Below are 18,328 nucleotides of genomic sequence, written 5' to 3' on the forward strand. Positions count from 1 at the left end.
TTCATCTGAGTATTTGCATAAGTGATGTTTTTCCTTTGGAATTTATTTTGACTAATTGACCTCTTTTCCTCCACATTCTCCTGCTTCCAATTCCTTCTCCGAAGCATCACCAGCATTAACTTCCTACAACACAGAGATACTGAATGGCACCATTCTCCTGCCTGTACAGTAAACTTGTATCCATGCCCCGTTTTCTGTGGGATAAAGACGAGCCATCCTGCTGAGACTCTCAGGTGCTCCAGCGTCTCCCGTGGGCTTCAGTCTCACCAGTCCTCTGGGTTTCTTAGGCTCCAGTCATGCGGCGACCCCTCCACTCCCACAGTGCACTGTGTCCTCTTGTGCTTCTGGGTTTCGGCCCACACGCATCCTCTGCTTCAATACCTTGCCTTCCTTCCCTGACAGATTTCTGCTCATCACCCACCGAGACCCTGAACAGTGAGGCAGAGCCCACCTTCTGTGTTGAGAGCCCTGATTCTCTCCTGTACTTGAGTGCCAGTGATCAGAACAGATGAAAGTGTCACACATTCACCATGTGCCGGCCACTAACGCAGCAGCAGTTAGTAACTCGTGTATTCCTCTCAACAACCTGAGGAGGCAGGGATTTGCATTTATGGGCGAGGAGACTGAGGTACGCAGAGGTTAAGGGGCATGCCCAGGTCATCCAGGATAGCTAGCGGAACTTTCAAAAGCCACTCTTGTGTCATGCTTTCAAACATCAAAATCCGGGCAGGCTCCTCTGCTCCATGGAAGATACTCCAGAGCAGGAACCAGCTCTGATTGAAGTTTATGTCCCTGGAACTAGGATAATGCCTGTCACAGAAGAGCCTTGGAGATGTGTGTTGAATGAATGCACAGACTATTCTATTTTCATTCAAAACCATCATCGTTTGGAAAACGTGTCGTTCCACTTCAGCTTTTAAGGTTTTAATCCATCAGAGGGAATACATTGTGATCCAGTGGAAACAGCTGCGTCTCCAGGCGTGCGGAGGGCGGTGCGGGAGGAAGCCGGAGTTCCGTGCCTGCAGCGCTGCCTGCCCGCGCCCTCGCCCAGCCCAGGGCTGCTGGAGTCGGGGCGAATTCGCTCTCACTGAGCGTGTCGGGCTGAGATAGCGCCCTGCTCATGCACATGGCCGAGTTCCCTCTCAGAGCTCTGCTCACACGTACAGGGGATGAAAAGGGAAACGTTTGAAGAGGAAAGCCTGCTCTCCTCTCACTGTTGCCAGCCAGAACCAGGAGGTTGTGAGTGAGGGCTAGACCACACCATCCTTCCAGTTGTGCTCAAGGTGTCAGGGATCACGAGGCAGAGGGGTGAGGGATGGGGGTGAAGACAGTGGCCATGTGAAGCGGGCAGTTTCTAGAAAAGCAGTTCTCAGATGTCCCGTGTGGCCTCAGAGGGCAGCTCCATGGCCCCTTTCCTAGTCAGTAATATTGTTATTCCATTAAGAACTTTAAAATGTGTTTTTTTCTCTGATCAGTTGATTTTGATAAAAACACCTTTGGGGAATCTCACCTGTAACTAAGGTTCCGTGAAATGGTCAGGGCATGTGTGGGAGCTCTCTGCTGACCTGCCATGATGCTGAGATGAAGAACAGATGGCTCCCTGGGAGTGGGTTCAAATTCAGGGTGGTAGGTGGCTTTCGGGGGGGTCTTAGCTGCATAGAGTTACCTACCCTTGTACCACCCCGAGCTTTCTGACCGTGGGGTTCCTTCAGCGCCGGACTGTGCCTCAGGTGTCACCATGAACTCTGTACCCAAAGTGTTCAGGATGTTGGCACTTTCCTGTCTCCTGTTTATCCATCCAGCCCAGCTCTGCTTCTGTAACGAACTGTAACCGGAAATCATGGTGTGTATCTTGATGTAACTGATGCCTTCAAAATTGCGGTTGATGTTAAAGACTCTGATGAGGTTATTTGTCAAAGCAGCACACACGATACAGAGACAAGTGTCCGAGGGTCAGCAGCGACACCATCTCATCAGAGCAATGGCCAGCTCTGTCCTCCCTTGCCTCCCTGTCCCTCCCTCCTTGTCCCTAAGCTGCCCCTTCTCCCGTGTAACCCGGCGCTCTGTACAGTGTCCTGTTGATAGCGGTTTGAACATGTGCCCGTGTCTTTCATCGCTGAAGTAACTCACCTCTCTCATGTCGACTCTCGCCCAGGAGCCGCACTGCAGACTCTTTGATGTAGGTCTTTCTGCATGGCAGCGAGGCCAAGCTGTGGTTCCCATTGCATGCTGCAACCTCACCCTTTCGGTTGTTGCCCCAGGTTAACCAGAGCCTTTCCCTGCACGGCCCGTGCATGCCTTGTGCTTCCCCCCAGGCCTGGACCCACACGTGTGAGCACTGGGCACATGCATGGAATGGACGGCGAGCATTCTGACGACTGAAGCACTGAGACTTAGGGTTCTCATTGGACGTCCTTGTGGGTCCCCAGTTTGCTGTGACACCACAAAGGCCACCTTGCCCCTTGAAAATTCAAGACTAGAATGTTGGGAAAGAGAGACATAAATCTGTTTTTAGACATGTGCTGAGCAGAGGTGAACAACAAGGAATTTAGAAGTGAGGGTCAGTTTTCCAAGTAACAACTTATTTAGTTATCCGTGTCCAAAGGGACCAGTATTGCAATACTCTTCACATCTTCCTGAACAATGTTATCTAGGCTTTTAAAAAATATATTTTTAGCCCAGCCGGCATGGCTCAGTGGTTGAGTGTTAACCTATGAACCAGAAGGTCACAGGTTTGATTCCTGGTCAGGGCACATGCCCAGGTTGCAGGCTCGATCCCCAATGGGGGGTGTGCAGGAGGCAGCTGATCTATGATTCCTTCTCATCATTGATGTTTCTCTCTCTCTCTCTCTCTCTCTCTCTCTCTCTCTGTCCCTTCCTCTCTGAAATCAATAAAAAATATATATTTAAAAAATATATATTTAATATATGTATATATATATGTGTGTATATATATATATATTATATATTTAAATTGATATTTAGAAAGAGAGGAAGGGAGAGGGAGAAAGAAGGAGAAACATCAGTGTGAGGGGGAAACATTGATCAGCTGCCCCCTGCAAGCCTCCTATCTGGGATCCAGCCTGCAACCAGGGCATGTGCCCTGACCGGGTATCGAACCGGCAACCTTTCAGTGCAAGGGATGATACCCATCCAACTGACCCACACTGGCCAGGCACCTAGTTGGGTTTTGTTTGGATCTAATAAATGTTCAAATGTTTATACTTAAAAAAAAACACCTCTTAAGCTAAATACCTAGGGAAATACAATCATTGGTCTTTGTCTTGGTTTATTGTGTAATTCAAATTTGATAGATGTAAAACGTTGGCTCTGCGTTCAGCATTACTGAATAGAAACTGTGATAATTTTTCTCGTTGAAATATAGTTTTGCCTTAGGGCTGCCTAATGACTTTCTTTGAAACTGCTTTTCTTTTTTACATGTGCTGGTTCCTTCTTTTCTCAGAATGCACGTTTATAAACATGATGGTCAGGATCTGTTTTCTTTCTGCAATTTTTGCTGTTTCCTATAATTAGATGCTTTACGTCATAGACATACCTTGGCTGCAACTCAAGGAAGATGACAGGTGGGCATTGCCCAACTCTGATAATCCTCGGGTAGGAATAAACTTGTTAGAGAAATCCTGGTGGTACTAGCTCGCCAGGGCCCTCAGATTGACACTCTGCAGGAAGCAATCATAATGTCACAAAAACGAAGGCTTCCTATCTTGTTTTGATGTTTCCTCAAGAATCGTGATTCCCTCCTGTCAGGGGGATGTAGTAGCTTGGAGCAGTTTCCATACTCCCCCTTCCTCTGTCCTATTAAACCCATGCTATCACCCTACAGCAACACTTTGCTTGCAGTGTCATCACATGTTCTTTTGCTCACCAGTTTAAAGGTCCTTGGGATGGGAGCGTTGCCCTTTTCCAGAGGAGCTGGGAGGGATTCTAGTGCAGCCCTGTGAAGAGCAGGAGGTCCTGACCAGCGGGTTGAAATGCTCTCACTTGCCAGAGCTTCTGGTTTGGAGGGGCCGGAGGAGGGTGGCTAAAGAAAACAACTGGTTCTCCTTTGCGAGATGCTTCCGTAGAGGACCCATTCCTCCTTCTCAGAAAAACAGTGCTTCCGGATAAAACGAACGAATGTCTGAAATCCCAACCTAGAGAGGGCATTAGTGGGTCCATTTGTGCAGGCAAAGGAGAAAATCATAAGAAATCAGCTTCCTAGGGCCTCCTGGGTCCCTCAGAGAGATGCTTTAAGGCGATGGGGAAAATAGCTCTAGAGAAGATCAAAGGTATGGGGACAAAATGAAAAGGAGGAACTGCAGGGGAGGCAAGGGTTAGCGAGCGTGTCAGTCATGCTGTTCTTTTCCAAATTTGGATCCTGGAATCAAGTGGACAGCACTGTAGGGTGGGAAGAGCTCTTCTTTTTCCGTGGCATGAGCAGGAGAAGTTTGATAAATAAGTGATTTTCAATGCCAACCAGAAGCAAGTGGGAGAGAGAAGAATGAAGGCAAAGAAAGGTTCCAGGGGATAAGTTATTTTCACAAAGTAGTTGAGAAGGAAATTAAATGTATACTTGAAGGTCTGCTTGCATCATCATAGGATTTAAGAAGGCCTTCCCATTTTCCTTGCTGATGATGACAGTTTGTTTCTGAAGGTGACTGACACCTCTGAGTTTCCAGGGCGATGCTGGGCTGCACTGCGCAGTCGCTTTAGGGCATTCCTAAAGCGTGACTCCTGCTCATGCTCAGGGACTCGGGGCTCCAATCAGCAATATCTCAGCTCTGTTTTTTGGCTGCAAGGCTGCGGGGCTCTCAACAAAGCTCCTAAATAGGAATATATACAAAACGTCCCTGCCTCAGCTGTCAGCAACAGACAGAGCTAAGACACAGCTATTTCATTCCGTTGTGTAATAAAGGTGTCATTGTTTTCTACGCCAGTTGTCAGGAAGACTTGTTCCAGGTCTTTCTCGGTGCCTTAGTAAAACAAAACAAACAAAACACAAAAACACCCCAGGATGTCTCAAACAAAGCTATCATAATTATCCTCTGGCTTCACGTATGGATTCACGTGTAGCTGTTCCCGATGGCAGTGTCCTTGTGGTGAATATATGCGGATGTTCTGTGACTGTGTTTTCTATTCTTCAAAGTGGAGCAGCAGATAGATGGAGTGACTGTTTCCTTACATAATGATTGTTTCCCAATGCTCTCGGGCCTCCTGAAATCAATACCAGGCAGGCCTTCGGTGTTAGCACTCTTCGTAAGAGTAGCCATTTGAACGAGACCACTGAGGGGACTGTGTGCCATTCAGGTTGTGCCCAGGTGTGGCTGGGAGAGAGCAGGTTGAAACTGTCGTAGGTCTCTTGGGCTGTTCGTCAAAGTTTGAAGTCCATGGAAGAGAATAGGAAAGGCATCTGTCTGTCTTAGGCATCCTTGTTACCCCCATCTGATCATCCTGCCAGTCTGGGACCCAGAACAGGCTGGGCCTGGTGGTGGAGTCAGTAGTTTTGGCTTCTCCACTCTAAGTCCTTGCAGGATGACCCATAGCCAAAAGGCATTGTCAAGGTCAGCTTGTCCAGGTATGTCAGGATTATGTCAAAGTCAGGGAGGAAGGCAAGGATGGAAGCGTAGGGCACAAGCTAAGTAGGGGACTTAGGGAATGTGTGACCAGGGAATACCCAGATGAGTCCAAGGCAAACATTTGGAGATGAAGGCTCAGACAGAAGAATCGTGAAGTCTGTACCCAATACAGGCCGGAGAGGACCCACAGTGATCTGAACCCGTTATGCTGTGGGAATCCCAGTACACATGCTCAGCCTTGCTCCGATGGGACGGCCTTTGTAAACAGAGGGCTCAGGCTTCACCTTAGGAGCCTCTGCCCTTCTCTGTGCAATTAGGCGAGTTTCTTCTCTGGGAAGGCTCAAGGCCCAAATCCCTTGAAACCTTGTCGCAGGCTCTTCCTCATGGCTGCTCTCTTCTTAAGAAAGGAGGACAGCGGGCAGTTGCTCCCCAGCGTCCAGGAGCTGACTCTTGGCTATTACAGTTTGGAGATTATTGTGCACGGCTTCCTCACACATGTACGGCCTTTCATATCCGGGAAAAGGCCCTGAGGCAGAAGGTGCAGCAGGATGAGCCCCTGTTCTCATTTCTTCAGGTCTCTGTAGGCCTGAGAGGAGGGTGGCTCCAGGTTCAGAGGTCCTGCTCCCGTGCCAGGCATGTGTCCTGCTTCCTTGCTTTCTTTCAGACTTGGGACTTCTTCTCCTTTCCCTTCTTCCCCCCAGTTCTAATCACTTCACCCAGGCTGTCCTATTTTGTGGGCGGTCCTGGAGTGGGGTTTGATAGAGAGTGTATGTTTGAGCCAGAGGGCTGTGGGTTGTGCCTGTGTGCGTGTGCGTGTGTGTGTGTGTGCATGTGCGTGCGTGTGTGTGTGTGTGTGTGTGTGTGTACGCGCGCGGTGGGTACACCCCCGCCCACATGCACCACCCCCCATCTGTACATGGCTATTTGAGCCTGCCCTTGAAGAGCTCTTAGTCTTTGTGCTTGAGCATGAGTGCACTGAGTATTATTTGAACCCTCTACTCATCACGTCTTTACTAAACAAGTGTTACTGAAGGAGAGATGGCTAGCTCAGTGGAGGCAGGGACATGAGAGAGGAGGAGGCAGTCAGGACTCCTCAGACAGTTTAGTGTAAACCAAAGCAGCACTCATTTGGCAAGACTGTTCTGTATAGTAGCTTAACTCTGATTTATTACATAAAAGTTGCTGGCAAGTGTGGACACTAATTCTACTCTGGAAACAACTGTGATTGCCATAATTGTAGTCTGTAGACAAGCTGGAGAAAACAAGCATTAGAGGGAAGGTTGTCTTGGACATCATTCCAAGAGGCAAACAGTGAAAAAAACACATGATCTATGGACGAGAATTGGAAGAGGTATTTAGAAGACTGGTCCCTCCCCTGGTCTCCTTCAGGTCCATCTAAGCCAACCAGGCACACGAAACTCTCTCCTCTGCTCAAGACCACGGAAAGGAGAACACACAATCTCCCGTGGCCACGCATGAAAATGACTCATGGCTTTTCTCTCATGAAATTTTGTATTTATGGCTGCCTTCATGGAAACATAATTTTCCTGGTGTTTCTTCCTTAATATTACCCAGTTAATGCTCCAATATATACAAGTGCATCAAAGCTCACTGAACATTCTATTGGGCATTTGAATTATGTAGCAACACCTGAGAAGTAGGCGATAAAGCAAATACAGATGGAAAAGTAAAGTGTGAAATGATTGATTTCTCTATCAGTTTTTGTTCATTTGGAGATTGGTGTGTTGTTGTTTTTTGGCATTTTTCTACAAACAGTTATTGTCATTATCATTATTAACTTAGTTTTAAAAATAACTTCCACTTGTTCAGTGTTTGTTTTTTACTCATTATTCAATTTCATCTTCATCACAGCCTTTGAGGTGTGTATCTGTATCTCCAATTTACAGACGAGAAAACCACGGCTTGGAGAAAGCAAATTATTTGTCCTCAATCACACAGCTGATAGCTGATAGATCTGGGATTTTAACTCTTCCACTGAACTCCAAAACTACCTAACTGCTAATTACTCTTGAGGTTAACTTATAATGCCCACACTTTGCTTTTGATTTGCTTATTTGGGTGCATCAATGGATGAAAAGATATGGAATGAAGATGAGAAGGAGAACCTAAGCTCAGGTAGCATACGAAGACTTGTGCCGACGTTTAGAAGAGCTCTATGAGAAATTGACAGATTTAATCATCTGAGTTTCATGAAAACAAATTATCTGTGTGCCTCATTGAGAAATCCAATGTGTAAGGAGCTGACATATTTTGTTCTCTCCATCAGCCATCTATGTAATTTTTTTTGTCTCCTAGAAGAATGCTTAATTATTGGAATGAATTACCCAGGGAGACACCCTGAGCCAAACAACTGCTCTGAAGTCTATTGCTGCTGTTCCAGGAATCTCCATATCAATCAAAGCTCAAGAAGACATAGGATACAAAGAGTAGTGAGGGTCCATATACCATTTATCCATTTGTTCCAATTAATTTCAGCATGACCCTAATGAGGCATATGTTTGTGGCTGTTGGATCACAATTGAGCAGAGGCATAATTAGAAGCCTGGTGCTGTCAGGATTAATAGAAGTATTGATACACACCCATAACTGAACGTTTCCCAGCAAAGCCACTTAACCATCTGGCTTGGGATCATGATAGATCAATACTGCAAGTAACAAAAAGTATTTTCTGTTCACATTAGAACCATTGAAAGATATAAAAAAAACCCCACGAGTTTTAAGATAAAACCAAGGGCTCATTTTGATGTTACTATCATCAGTATTGATTACTGATTGAACACAAACTTACCCATCAGTGTTAACATCTTAGACAATAACTACTACCATACGTTCTGGGATAAAGTCACAATGCTGATCAATAGAAGAGGGTTGATTCTGTTTGTTAAAATAATAAAAACCAAACAATTTATTGAATACTGTCCCCATCCAGGATAAACACCAAAAGCACCAACATTAAAAATATAAGCTTTTAAGTCCAAAGCTCTGACATTGAAATGGGGGCACTGAGAGAAGCAAAAAGATAGTATTTTATAAACAGATTATTATTTTTATCAATGATTAATTAGTATCATGTCATTCACACTGAATTCACTATTGTCATTAGTTTGCAAGATATTTTTCTGAGACTTAAAATTATATGAGTAAAAATATTGATTTCTAATTTGGAGTACAGTTGGCCTTTGAACTATGCAGAGGTTAGGATCACTAATCCCCACATACTCAAAAATCCACTTACAACATTTGACTCCCCAGATCTTAACTGCTGATAGCCCACACTGTTGACTGGAAGCCTTAGCAGTAACACAGTCAGTTAATACTCAGTTTGTATATTATATGTATTATATACTGTATTCTTACAATACAGTAAGCTAGAGAAAATAAAATGTTATTAAGGAAGTAATAAGGAAAATACATGTACAGTACTTTGCATATTTATTGAAAAATATTCATGTACTTGAGGCCAGGTGCACAAAATTCGTGCACTCGGGGGGGGGGGGGGGCGTGTCTTTCAGCCCAGACTGCACCATCTCGCAGTCCAGGAGCCCTCAGGGGATTTCCGACTGATGGCTTAGGCCCACTCCCTGTGGGCCTAAGCCAGCCGTGGGCAAACTACGGCCCGCAGGCCAGATCCGGCCCGTTTGAAATGAATAAAACTAAAAAAAAAAAGACCGTACCCTTTTATGTAATGATGTTTACTTTGAATTTATATTAGTTCACACAAACACTCCATCCATGCTTTTGTTCCGGACCTCCAGTCCAGTTTAAGAACCCATTGTGGCCCTCGAGTCAAAAAGTTTGCCCACCCCTGGCCTAAGCTGTCAGTTGGACATCCTTTGCGTTGCCACAGAGGCAAGAGAGGCTCCCGCCACTGCCGCTGTGCTTGCCAGCCGTGAGCCCCGCCCAGGGCTTCTGGCTGAGTGGTGCTCCCCCTATGGGAGCACACTGACCACCAGGGGGCAGCTCCTGTGTTGTCTGTCCCCTGGGGGTCAGTGTGCATCATATCAACCGGTTGTCCCGTTGTTCGGTCTATTTGCATATTAGCCTTTTATTATATAGGATAAGTGGACCTGTGCAATTCAAACCCTTGTTGTTCAAGGGCCAACTGTGCATTGCAAAGACTTTCTTCTCTTTTAGAATTTCTTGGTCTTATAATACTCAGATTAGTTAGGTGCTTTTATTCCTATTTTGTGGGCAGGAAAACTGAGGCACTTAACTTATCCAATAAATCCAGATATTATTAAATTTCAAAATTACTAACCCTCAAATCACTTAGATTTTCTCCCCCTGTTGCAGATAGGTTCTATAATCTATATGATTTCATAATTTTAAAAATTTTGATAGAATGGAATGGGATGCAACACTTATTGATTGTCTAGTTTATAATTAGAAGTGTTCAAAGTATCTAAATATCATTATCCATGACTATGTTCATTCTTGTTCTAGGATAGGAGAGGGTGAGAGAAAATTGGGGCATGTTGAGGGTCACCCATCTTTAAACATCTGGATAACTGGGAATTACTTCTTCGTAAGTGGAGAAACTTGCCCTCAGCTGATGGGGTTAAGTGTCATGATGCCACTACTGCTCAGGATCCCAGGAAGGACTTCTGAGGATTTGTAATGTTCCACACGACAGTCTTGACAGAGAAGGGTCAGATGTAGGCCAGATAGCTCAGTTGCCTCTAGACTTTCCCAGACTATTCAACAAATGAATGATTTTTTTTCTAGAATAGTTTTACCTCCTCCATAAGTCAGTCAATCCCATTGTTTTTGCATAAGCTCGAGACCAGGCTCTGTGGATAGCAGATACTATGTCTTATGTCTTTTTCTATCTCCAAGGATCTTGCAGTTCATCTGGAGAAGGAGGTGGTATGGCAGAAAGGATGTTGAGTCTCTGTACCACTGAGCTCCGCGACCTTGGGGGGGGCGGTGCTGAACCTCTGCAGAAGCGAGATGATAACACAGTATCTATTTTGCCAAGTTAGGAGGACCAAGTGGAAGAGTAAACTCTATACAATCGCCAGGCATTATTACATTGAATTAAATAATAATAATCAACATTATAAGACAGTTTACAATTCCTTGCTCCTAATGCCATAGGAATTCAGAGGTGGGAGAGATCAGTGAGGCATGAGTAATTTGCCGAGCCATGCTTTTCAGTAGCTTTGAAGGCTGCCTAGGGTTTGAGCACAGAGAGGGAGGAGCATTTGATGAGACCACCGCAAAAGCATAGCTTTAGAATTAGGAACATGTGGGTCACACTCAGGAAATAATGAAGGCACCAGCTCATAGTAGCAGAGGGCTTGGCTAGAGCGTAGCAGAGTATAAGATGGGAGATGCAGGGAGAGGTGGGGTTTTAGAGCTTCTTCCCAGCCAGGCTGAGTAGATGCATGAGGCAGGAGGAAACCATGATGGTGGATGAATGACATATTTTAATTAGATTCATCTGGCCACATTGCAGAGATAGGACTAGGAGAAGAGTCTGGGATCATTAAGCTTTTTGTATTGATCCCTGTCTCTGGTGCTGTAGGCCTGAACTCTGGAGATCCATTACCCAGGTGGATATTGAAAAGTCTCCATCCAATTTCAAAAGGTACTAGCCACAAGAGTGAGGAGAATTTAAATATTGGAAATTATTTCAGAAAGTGCCTCGCTAGTCCCTTCCCTCTCTTGTGGTTATTTATTAAATCATCTCAGATGTTTGCTGCTGTTGTGCCTAAGCTGCTTAACATTTCTTTATCTCTTACAAATAATGGTCTTGATAACCTCCTCATCATTATTTTTCCTTTAAATACTAAACTACAAATGTGCTGCCCGGGCACGCTCTGGTGGTTAATTAGAATGTCATTGGTGAAGCTTGCATAGCAGTGTTGTAATTACTTCCCTGAATCGTCTTAATTCCCCCCTCCCCACCGCATCCACATCTGAAACTGAAAATATCTGTCCAACCCTTTGGTCTCAGCAGTTAGTCAAGTGGTATGCAGCTGGTTATCTGAGGGTGGTCTCAATGCCTGATCCTCTCCGTTCAGGTCTGAATGCAGAGCTTCTCAAGCAGCAACCCCTGTAATTAGTGTGTAGTCCCGAGAAAGGTCTGGAGCAGTGGTTGGCAAAGTGTGGTCCCCACATGGGCAGCAGCCTCTGGGAAATCATTAGAAATGCAAGTTCCCGGGACCTTCTCTCAGATCTACCAAATCAGAAGCCCTGGGAGGTGGGCCCACCAACATTTTAACAAGCCCTCCAGGTGCAGGCTGAAGTTTGACGACCGCTGTCCTGAACAAGTATCTTCACAGGGTTGGACAGCCAGACCCAGGGAGGGCAAACAGACTTCAGAAAACTGCAGGGAAGTTTAGAGGCTGAGAAGAGAGGGCAATTACTTCCCTCTTGGAGATGATGCAGACGTCCAGAGGAATAACTGTGGGAAGTGAGATTTTTGTCTTTTCCCCTTTGCCTTTGAGAGAAGACCTGGGACGCTCTGGCTTGCCTTGTGCTTGGGAGAGACACGTCCTTAAGTCCGTCTTCAGGAAAGACTGCTCCTACTCATGGGCCTCATTGGAGGTTGTGTTGTTAAATTGATGAAGAAAGAGATATATTTCTCACTTTGGGTGAATCTTATTTTCCTTTACAGAGAGAGCTAAATTCTGAGATATGATTGCTTGATGATTAGGAGGAAATGAGAGTTTATCTTTCAACCTCTATCTAACACTGAATATTCATCCCATAGGAGGAAGGCTTTATTGAAGTTGCCCCAGGGGTCCTGGTAAAAACCCAACATTTGCCTAAGGTTTTAGTATCAGTCTTGATCCATGGACTCTGGGAACTGAGGAATAAATAGTTCATCAGCTTACCACGTATCTGTGTCCTCTAATTATTGTCATTAATTAACCAAGGACAATTTAGGGAAAGTCCATTTTCTACTGCCAGGATTAGAAGTAGTGGTCCTTATTTCAATTCTTAAAACTCCACTTTTTTTTTAATTGGCCACACAGGTCCATAAAAAGCCGGTTCTGCCATGGGCATGCTCATCAGAATGGCAACTTAAATTTAAGTGTGTAACCCCGAGTCACTTTCCTTGATTGTTTAAAAAAGTGATTTATTTTCTAGCTCTTGGAATTTCTGTGTATCTCGACAAGGAACTCTCCTACTTTACACAAGAAGGAAGAGGAGTCTCTATGTAATTGTCCCATTCTACAACGAGCGTTAATCATTAGGATAAAATCTCTTTGGAAGGAAAAGAAATCCTGGCTGATATGGCCGGCCAACCCTTCTGTTTGTTGAATTATGTATATAGTTTCTTTTTGTGAAATCCATTAACTTCTCCATGAGTCGTTTCCATCTGGGGAACGTAGAACATCCCCTCCTGATCTCTGATTGTGAGTCCATGGACCAAAGGCCCTTGGAGGGCTGATCTCGGAGGGGATCCTGGTCAACAGTTCTGTTGCCACTTGAGAAAATTCAGCAGGACATTTCTGCTTGGCCTCTTTGGCAAGTTAAAGAGCTAAAGGGGGTAGAAAACTGACTCCCTGGTTACTCTGGTCCTACCTGGGCCCCAGGGGCTGGCCCTCTTTTCCCCCCAAATTTCCCGCTTCCCTCCTGCTCGCTCCTTCATCTCAGCAGAGTGTGCTCATTTATTGGTGAGCTCCCGCTGAGGAAGGGCTGCAGCACCAGCGCATAATTTACTCCCTCTATTATTTCAGCTCCAAGTCTAGGACTCGAGGAATGATACGAAACAATGATTAAATCGGCTCTAAATCTGACAGAAAAAAAGGTCTATTATGGTTTCAACATTGTTCTCTGTAAATCAGAGGTGCTGCAGAGGTATATTTTTCAACACCATGTCCTTTAGCATCAGCCCTCTCATTGTTGCCTTTGGAAATGGGCAGCATGGGAGGGAGCAGCAGAAATGGCAAGGGGGCACGGAACGGTGGAAAGAAGTTTCTGCAGCCTGATCAGCCTGATTCCTTATACTTTTTTGAACATCTGCTTCCATTTTTGTTGAACCAAAACATCCTCAATGGCATTGAGCTGTCCTCTTCCACAGTCTAGCAAGCACGTTCCCTTCAAGATGTATTTCAGGGTAACTACTAAGTTATCCACAGGGGCCATGGGAATAATAGGAGGTAGGGAACTCACAGGACCCCCAAATATGCCATCCGTAACTCCAATAGCTATTGTGAGGACAATAGTAAGGTGATCACGTGGCCTTGGTGAAGTGATGGTGGGTTTCTCTGTCTTCTTGACTGAATACACATCAGTCTTGATGAATATGAATCTATGATGCACAGCTAAGTTGCTCTTGGCACACATGAAGATGTGAGTGTCATATTTACCAACAGAGCTCCCTGGCCTCACGCTCTTGCTCACCTCTTTCACCTACACTCACCTTTGCAAAGAGAAGCAAGGTCTCTTCATCCCTTGGGATCTGGAGTGGATTTCTGCTCAGCCGACTTCATGTGCTTTCTTTCTCTGCAGCTAGAGTAGCTAAGAACTCTGGCACCTGGGGACCTTGTGGGTTTTGTTCTTGAAACAAACAAAAAAAATGTCATCATGGCTTGGGCGTTGCAGCAATGTCACATTAACTCTAGATCTGCATTTTCCTTTTTGTGTTTAAATTGATATCTATGTAGGAGAGCAGGCAGAGAGCTAGGCTGTGATGTCTGGCTTTTTCTCCTGTTTAAGCAAATTCATTGTCTTTCTTCCAAATCCCTTGCCTTAGTGAAAACCCAGTAGTTGTTGTTCCCTTTATAAAAGAACCATTTTTTTCAGTGTTTGTTTTCCGTTCAGTCTCCTTAGTTTGTAAATGCAAACGTAGATTACTCTTGATGCTTTGCTGGAGGTTTTTCATCCTGTTTGTGATTTGGGAGGTGACAAAGGGCATGTTTAACCTGTGATAGAGATAAGAATGGCTAAATCCAGTGCATGTAATAGGATCCCACAGACTGACCCACCCTGGCTGTAGGTGGGCTCCGCATTCCTGTACTGCACAGATTCCTGCCTGATGAACAGACTAAGCATTGTCCTTACAGAGTACAACTATACTAACTGGTATGGCATACAGTGATTTCCAAAGTGGCAACCCTGGAAATCCTCCATCCCGCATTTCTCAAGCTCGCCCTCTCCTGGCCTGGAGGCCCACGTTGCTTTCCACCTGGGGAAAGTATTTTACTTCTCTTTGGCTCACCTCACCTTCTTTATGCTCCTGGCCTGAGTGTTACCATTTGCTGACTGATAACAGTATACCACGAATTTTCATTCACAGCTCTGAGATGCTTATGAGGCTTTCCTGCTTCCCACCCAGCCCCAAACTTGGGCCTTTTCACACACTGATCCTAGGATCAGCTTGCCGCGGGAAGGCACGCGGAAGCCGCATACCAGTTTGTATAGTAGTACACTCTTGATCTGCCTACTCCTGAACAAAGTAGAGTGTGCCGGGGTCCGCATTCGCTGCTTGACACACACAGAGCCAGTTAACCTGCATGCCGAAAATCAAGATGAAATTAACCCTTAGAGTACTGCTTCAACGTTTTGGTTTAATGGCCTTGACTTTTACCAGTTGGGCAATGCTTCTTCCCGGGTCAGAATGCTGCACATGAATCCACACTTCGTCTCCCCAGAACCTCAACCAGGACCCTCTCCTCCACAGCTTTCCTGAGACGCTCCTGGGTCCTCTCCTGCTCATCAGCTGCTGGCTTTCAAAAGGTTCCCAACACGGCCACCGTGTTTAATTGGCAATGGGCTCCACTGCCAACGTGCTGAAGGGTGTGAGGGACCGTATTCAGCTCTGGGACGTGTCCTCTCAAAGAAAGAAGTCAGTCCTTTAAGGGTTAATGTGAAATGAAGGCATTTGGTAGTGTCTCTTGCTTGTCCTTCCTCCAAGGTGTCTGCATGACCTTCTTTAAATTTTTAGCTCAAATGTTGAATGATGATGAAAATAATAGAGAGATACAAAATTATAAAAATAAACAACAGAACAAAAGACTGGATGGTTGAATGGAAAGACCCCTTGGCGATGCTTGCTTGATTATCACAGGGGGTAGGAAGACCAAGTGCTTTGTTTGATGGACGTTCACTGTGTCCTCTGCCCCAGCACCACCACTGCACAGCCTGCGGGAGACTGGATGGTGCCTCTCATTGACCCCATGCTTTTTCTTCTTCCTGTCTAATAGCCCCATAGAATCCTGCCAGAATTTCTACAAAGATTTCACATTACAGATCGACATGGCTTTCAACGTGTTCTTCCTTCTCTACTTTGGCTTGCGGGTAAGTTGGAGCAACACTGCTCAGTACCGCTGTCGGGGGTGCAAGTCTTGTTCCCAAGGGCCATCCTCCACCAGCGTCTGCTCTCGCAGGCAGACAAAGCCCAGTGTTCCCCGGGGACACAGCAGCCCTGCGTCCCGAGTGTCCGCCTGTGGGAGAGCCTTTTCCTTAGAGCAGCGTTTTCTGAAGTACATGTTCATTGTGTTCACAGGGGGAGAAACGGGGATTGAAATAACTATTATGCCTCCACTGGCCAACTGCTTCTCTTCCCTCTATTCAAACAGGAGGGCATTGTTCCCTTAAACAGAACTTTAAAAAGTGCTTTTTACCTTCAAATGTTTGTTTATCAGGGCCCACTTAGCTGAATCCTGAGAGAACAGTGGAATCAGGCGGGTAGCAGAATTTGGGGCTTGGGAGGGTTACACTACACCCTGTTTATGACAAGAGTGGTACAGAGGTGGATTACAGAGGTGTGTGTGTGTGTATGTGTGTGTGAATGAATGCATCCATATACGCTTTATTTACATTAGAGAGTCTTCCCTCTGATGCAGTTGAAAACCACAGAAAAATATACTGCCTGAGCTTTCTCCAAGGCCAACATAGTAAGCAATAAAAGAACAGCCTTTAGAAACGGCTGTCTGAATTCTAAGACAAAAATAGCATCTAATTGGTGTAGATATGAGAAGAATATAACATCTCTCTCCAGACCCCCACAAGAAACCAAAGCAGAGTATATTTTGAATGCTGGCACCAGGCTTCTCATTTTTCCCTCTTTTCTTTCCCCCAGTTTATTGCAGCCAACGACAAGCTGTGGTTCTGGCTGGAAGTGAACTCTGTGGTGGATTTCTTCACGGTCCCCCCGGTGTTTGTGTCTGTGTACTTAAACAGAAGTTGGCTTGGTAAGTCAGCCTCTCTTCCCTTCTTCCTCCTGCTTCCAGGGCCATAGCTGAATTAGAGACTCCAGGGCGGGTCAGAGGGCTGGGCTGTTCTGCGGGAAGGAAGTTGTGTGTGTTAATGTGAACAACTCCTGGAGTGTTAGATGCTGATGGGGACAGTTCTCGGAGCACCAGACCACAGGATTTGCATAGCTTTTGCTTCAGGTAATGCGGTTTTGTCATTGTGGAAGCTTTTTTATATATATAAAAGCCTAAGCGACCATCCGACCATCCGACTGGTAGCCATGACAAGCAATGACCACCAGGGGGCAGACACTCCGACCGGTAACTATGACACGCAATGACCACCAGGGGGCAGATGCTCAATGCAGGAGCTGCCGAGCTGTGGTGACTTGGCAGCTGCAGTTCTCAGGTGATACACCCTGAACCAGGGAGGAGGGGGCCCGATTCTAGGGTGTGTCACCCGAAAACTGCCCTCTCGCAATCCAGGACCCCTCGGGGGATGTCAGAGAGCTGGTTTTGGCCCAATCCCCGCAGGCCAGGCTGAGGGACCCCACCGGTGCACGAATTCGTGCACCAGGCCTCTAGTATATGTATATTATACTCAGTATAATCATTCAAAAATGCTTTCATAAAGAAAATATTAATCATATTGCCCTCCTGCCCCCCTCCCTGCCTGCTCTCTGAGCTGCTCAGTGTTAACAGACCCCACAACTTTCCTTCACATTCATTCCACCACAGAAAGCATGAATGTTCACACATGATAGTGTGCTAGAAGTGGTGGTCTTTGTACAAGATAATTGTGTGAATCACATTGTACAAAAATTTGGTTTTCTTACTAATAAATGATGGACATCCATTCAGCACAAAATTCTATATATTGTTGTGCCCCAGTTTATTCAGCAATAACCCTAATGATGGACCATGTGATCGTTTTCTTCTTCTACTGTATGCAATGGTCTAATAAACACACTCATCTATGTATTTGTACAATTCTATTTGCATAGATAGTTCTAGGTTCCTGGGAGAGGACTTGAATATGTATATTTTACTTTGTGCAGATGTTGATGGATAACATTTCAAAAATGTTGTGTCAAGATATGCTTCTACTAGCAATATATTGTGATGTTCTTGCTAGCACTGTGAATTTATTATATACATAGTATCATATATTTAAAAAATAAGCCTCTTTTATATGTAGTATATGCAATAATCACATGCACACATGTGTGTGTGTCCTATAAGGGTACTATTTTCTACCAGTTTTCTCATGCTTGATTTGAGACGTGTTTGCTCAGATTGGGTGTTCCAGCCAACACAATCAGCCCATTGAGCTGCACGCAAATCTGAGAGATGTCTTCAGTATGACCCAGATGTACTCTGCGGCCAAGGGTTCCAGACACCTCAGCTTAGCTGCTAAATGGCTTTGTGACCCAGGGACTCACTTTTCATCACTTGACCTGTTGTTTTTCATCTGTATACTGAAGGTTGGGCTAGGCGATCTCTACGGTTCTTTTAGCTCAGAAAGTCTCATACGATGCTTGTATTGATGGGAAATTTGGGGTCTAGGTTGTTGGGGAGGAC

General features: G+C 45.4%; 1 protein-coding gene across 11 annotated transcripts in view; it reads left to right on the forward strand.

Annotated features, from left to right (window-relative positions):
- Nucleotides 1–18,328, forward strand: part of KCNMA1 (potassium calcium-activated channel subfamily M alpha 1) — a 674,818-nt gene that overhangs the window by 383,834 nt on the left and 272,656 nt on the right. For all 11 annotated transcript variants that reach the window (XM_023755062.1, XM_006090207.3, XM_006090192.3 and 8 more), the window contains exons 4-5: nucleotides 15,758–15,851; nucleotides 16,636–16,747. In XM_023755062.1, coding sequence (XP_023610830.1) covers nucleotides 15,758–15,851; nucleotides 16,636–16,747 — 206 coding nt within the window. The remainder of the gene's footprint in view (nucleotides 1–15,757; nucleotides 15,852–16,635; nucleotides 16,748–18,328) is intronic.

The sequence above is a fragment of the Myotis lucifugus genome, unplaced genomic scaffold (genome assembly GCF_000147115.1).
Source record: "Myotis lucifugus unplaced genomic scaffold, Myoluc2.0 scaffold_69, whole genome shotgun sequence".
Lineage (NCBI taxonomy): Eukaryota > Metazoa > Chordata > Mammalia > Chiroptera > Vespertilionidae > Myotis > Myotis lucifugus.